Here is a 2,896-nt window from a genome sequence, read left to right on the forward strand (position 1 = left end):
AAAACTGGGCTAATACAGCGATAAAGTAAGGGGCTCATATAAAGTTGAATACAGAACAATGCAAATGGAGACAGGGAGTGTGTTATGATTTACTCATCAAATACTGAAAATAATATGAAAAGAGAGAGATGGCATAGAAATAGTTACTGATTATGTAGAGAGTGAAAAGCTGCATCAAAAAGAGAGTTTAGAGGGTCAGTTTCTACTTTTACAAATAAAAAAAAAAGCTTCCAAAGGTTTCTGGAATGGGGTTTTGTATTTTGTGTCTGATTTTTTATTTTTTGTTCCATAACACTCAGTGTGGTCCAAGCTGGGTAATTCTGCATGTTATCATGCAAAGAGGAAGGCCAGGGACAATTTCCCCATGTAAGCCACTTTATTGGTGTAACTGCAAGACAAAAATAAACTGCTCACTGCTTCCTACACCTCTTCCCCTCATGCCAGCTTCTGTCTGCAACTTTTTACTTTCAGCTCATTATGAGAAAGTAATTTTATTGTCACATTTGGCTGGCAGCTGGAATTCTCCAAATGAGGTAAGGAGGGCTGAGATGCCTGCTCTCATCCCTCAGCAAAAACCTTGTAACATACGGTGCTGTTATGTTTCCAAGCTTTACATGACAAGGAAAACAGGCATCTGGGCTGGGTTCATTTGTAACGCTGTGGTTGCTGGATTAATATGAAAAGACAGATGAAGGCAGACACTTTAATTACTTCACCCTAACTTTTTATTACAACATCAAGTAAAATGGAGGGTTACAGAGGACAATGGGCGTGAAACATCTGGGATGAAGTTACACACAAGCTCATGGTTTGTTATCTGCCAATGGGGTTTTAAATATTGATAATTTCTGTACATGCATCTTTATGTTATTTCTGATTTTCTTGATAAATCATTTCAGGATTACTTTCTTTTAAGCTGTGAGGTAGCTGCTAAGACTGGGACCCCGCTTTTTTCTTCTGGAATTTTCTGAACTGGGACTGTATCGCCACGGCCGCCCGCTCTGTCTCTGGCGCATCCATGTCTATGTCAAATTCCTCTTGAACCTTCTTCTGCCCATCTGCTCAAAGAAAACAAAACAAAACATCAACAGTTTTTTCAAACAGTGATAATCACTGGACAGTGCAGGTGAAAAACCCTGCCCCTCTGTCCTCCACAGACACAGTTGTGATGATGGGGAACATATTCAGAAAAAAACCTGGGACTAGTTTTGGCAAACACAGCTATTCAAATCCCCCATCCCCTCCCAATGGCAGAGCCTGTGACAGCCCGTTGGTAGCCAGGCACCAAGGATTGACATCCAAATGGTGCTCGGCCGTCACCCAGCATCACCCTGCCATCTGAGCAGGTCCTCTTCTGCCTGGGGAGCTAACAGTAAGGGGCAGAGCGACCCTCCTGTGCCACCCTGCAGGTAGAAGTTACTCATATGCCCATGTTTACTCTAAAACAAAGGCACCTTAAAATATTTAACAGTAAGAATTAAGACCCTATTCCTATCACACCTCCTGCAGTAGAGGAAGACATAAGACTTCCTAAGGCAAATTTCCATCCTTTTCACTTGTTTCCTGCCTCATCCCTTTCAACACGTACTGCTCTTCCCCTTTGAATCATTTATGTTCAATCTCTCTGCCACTGTGCTGCTTCCCTCACTTCTCTCTGGGCTCTGTTGTTGCCATTCGGCCTCAATCCGTGGCTCATTGCATTCCTTTATTCCCAGTCCTCAGCTTTTGGTTCAACTGCATTTGGCCTCCAGGTGGACAACCCAGCTGACTTTGCTGAATTTTGCTTCATCCGCCTACGTATTAAAAGTGCAGCACTGGGAAAACTCCTGCCCTCGTTGCCAAGATAACCCTAATCTGCCTGGACTAACAAAGTGAGAACACATTCACTCCACCAACCTCGTCATACCACTGAGTTTCTCTTCTCTACAAATGTAATTGTTAAACTCACTTATACAATTATTGTATCCCAGTCCTACAGTGAACATCATGCCAAGAGTCTGCTGTGGGAATTCACCCTTTTTGAACCACTTTGGTTTTTATTCTTGAGATTAATACCTCCAGGATGCTCATCCCCAAGTACTGTTAATGCAAATCAAGGGAAACACTTTCAATGTATTATTAAAATGAAAAGAAACTTATTCCCCACTCTTTCTCTTCTTCCCACTAGAAAACAGGGATACCATTTCATGATTTTAGCATGAGTCTTGCAGTATTTCTTGCCTTTACTTCTTGTTCTTATTCAGAACTCAATTTTTGTGTCCATTTTCCATGACCAGAATCCACTCTAAACTGGGCAAATATTTAAAGGGAAGGTTTTGACATACTTCGTACTGATTTTAACGACAATAACCAAATAAATGCAGCTACGTTAACATAAAAGAAATGTTCATTTAATGCTTTGTTTTACTTAGAAGAACATTTAAGAAGAAAGTTGAAAATGTAAAAAGAAAGAGAAAGTCTGGAGAGGAAGAATAGCTTGAGAGCCTACCAAAACTTTGATTATACAGTATAAAGAAAATTTAGGTTATCAAAATGAAGATTTTATGGAAGAAAATGAGTAATGCTAACATTATTTCACACTTCCACAGCCATTAAATCCAAGAATCTGCATGCTTTGTGTAACTATTCAAGCAACACAACCACCTTAAGTACAGAGATACAATTATTGCCTTATTTTTCATGGGGAAAGGAAGGTGAAGGTTGGAAGTGACTTCCTTATGCTCACAAGCTGTTGATACAGCCAAGGAGAAAACTGAACTGTCCCACTTTTAAAGCCGTGTTATATACTGAAACTTAGAGTGGCTTGTTAAAGAAACAGAAATATCTGTACCAGTTCCTAAACTATTAACTATAACACAACCATGCTTTGTGAAAATTTTCCTATTGCCAGATACCA

The 2,896-nt window shown here is 40.1% G+C and overlaps 1 protein-coding gene across 1 annotated transcript; it reads right to left on the minus strand.

Moving 5' to 3' along the window:
* Positions 1 to 930: 930 nt before the first annotated feature.
* On the minus strand, positions 931 to 1,985 carry PCP4 (Purkinje cell protein 4). Its single transcript, XM_009816471.2, has 2 exons — positions 1,949 to 1,985; positions 931 to 1,058 (listed from the first exon to the last, which is right to left on the minus strand). The coding sequence occupies exons 1-2, from the start codon at positions 1,983 to 1,985 to the stop codon at positions 931 to 933; spliced, it is 165 nt and encodes a 54-aa protein (XP_009814773.2).
* Between the last annotated feature and the right edge of the window lie 911 nt (positions 1,986 to 2,896).

This window comes from Gavia stellata, chromosome 1 (assembly GCF_030936135.1).
Source record: "Gavia stellata isolate bGavSte3 chromosome 1, bGavSte3.hap2, whole genome shotgun sequence".
Taxonomy (NCBI): Eukaryota; Metazoa; Chordata; class Aves; order Gaviiformes; family Gaviidae; genus Gavia; species Gavia stellata.

Bases quoted from the DNA above. Each gene is read 5' to 3' on its own strand.
- PCP4 (XM_009816471.2), bottom strand. From the start codon at position 1,985: ATGTTCACTGTAGGACTGGGATACAATAATTGTATAA. The intron at 1,059-1,948 runs GTGAGTTTAACA...TTCTTTGAGCAG, and splicing joins GGGATACAATAATTGTATAA to ATGGGCAGAAGAAGGTTCAA.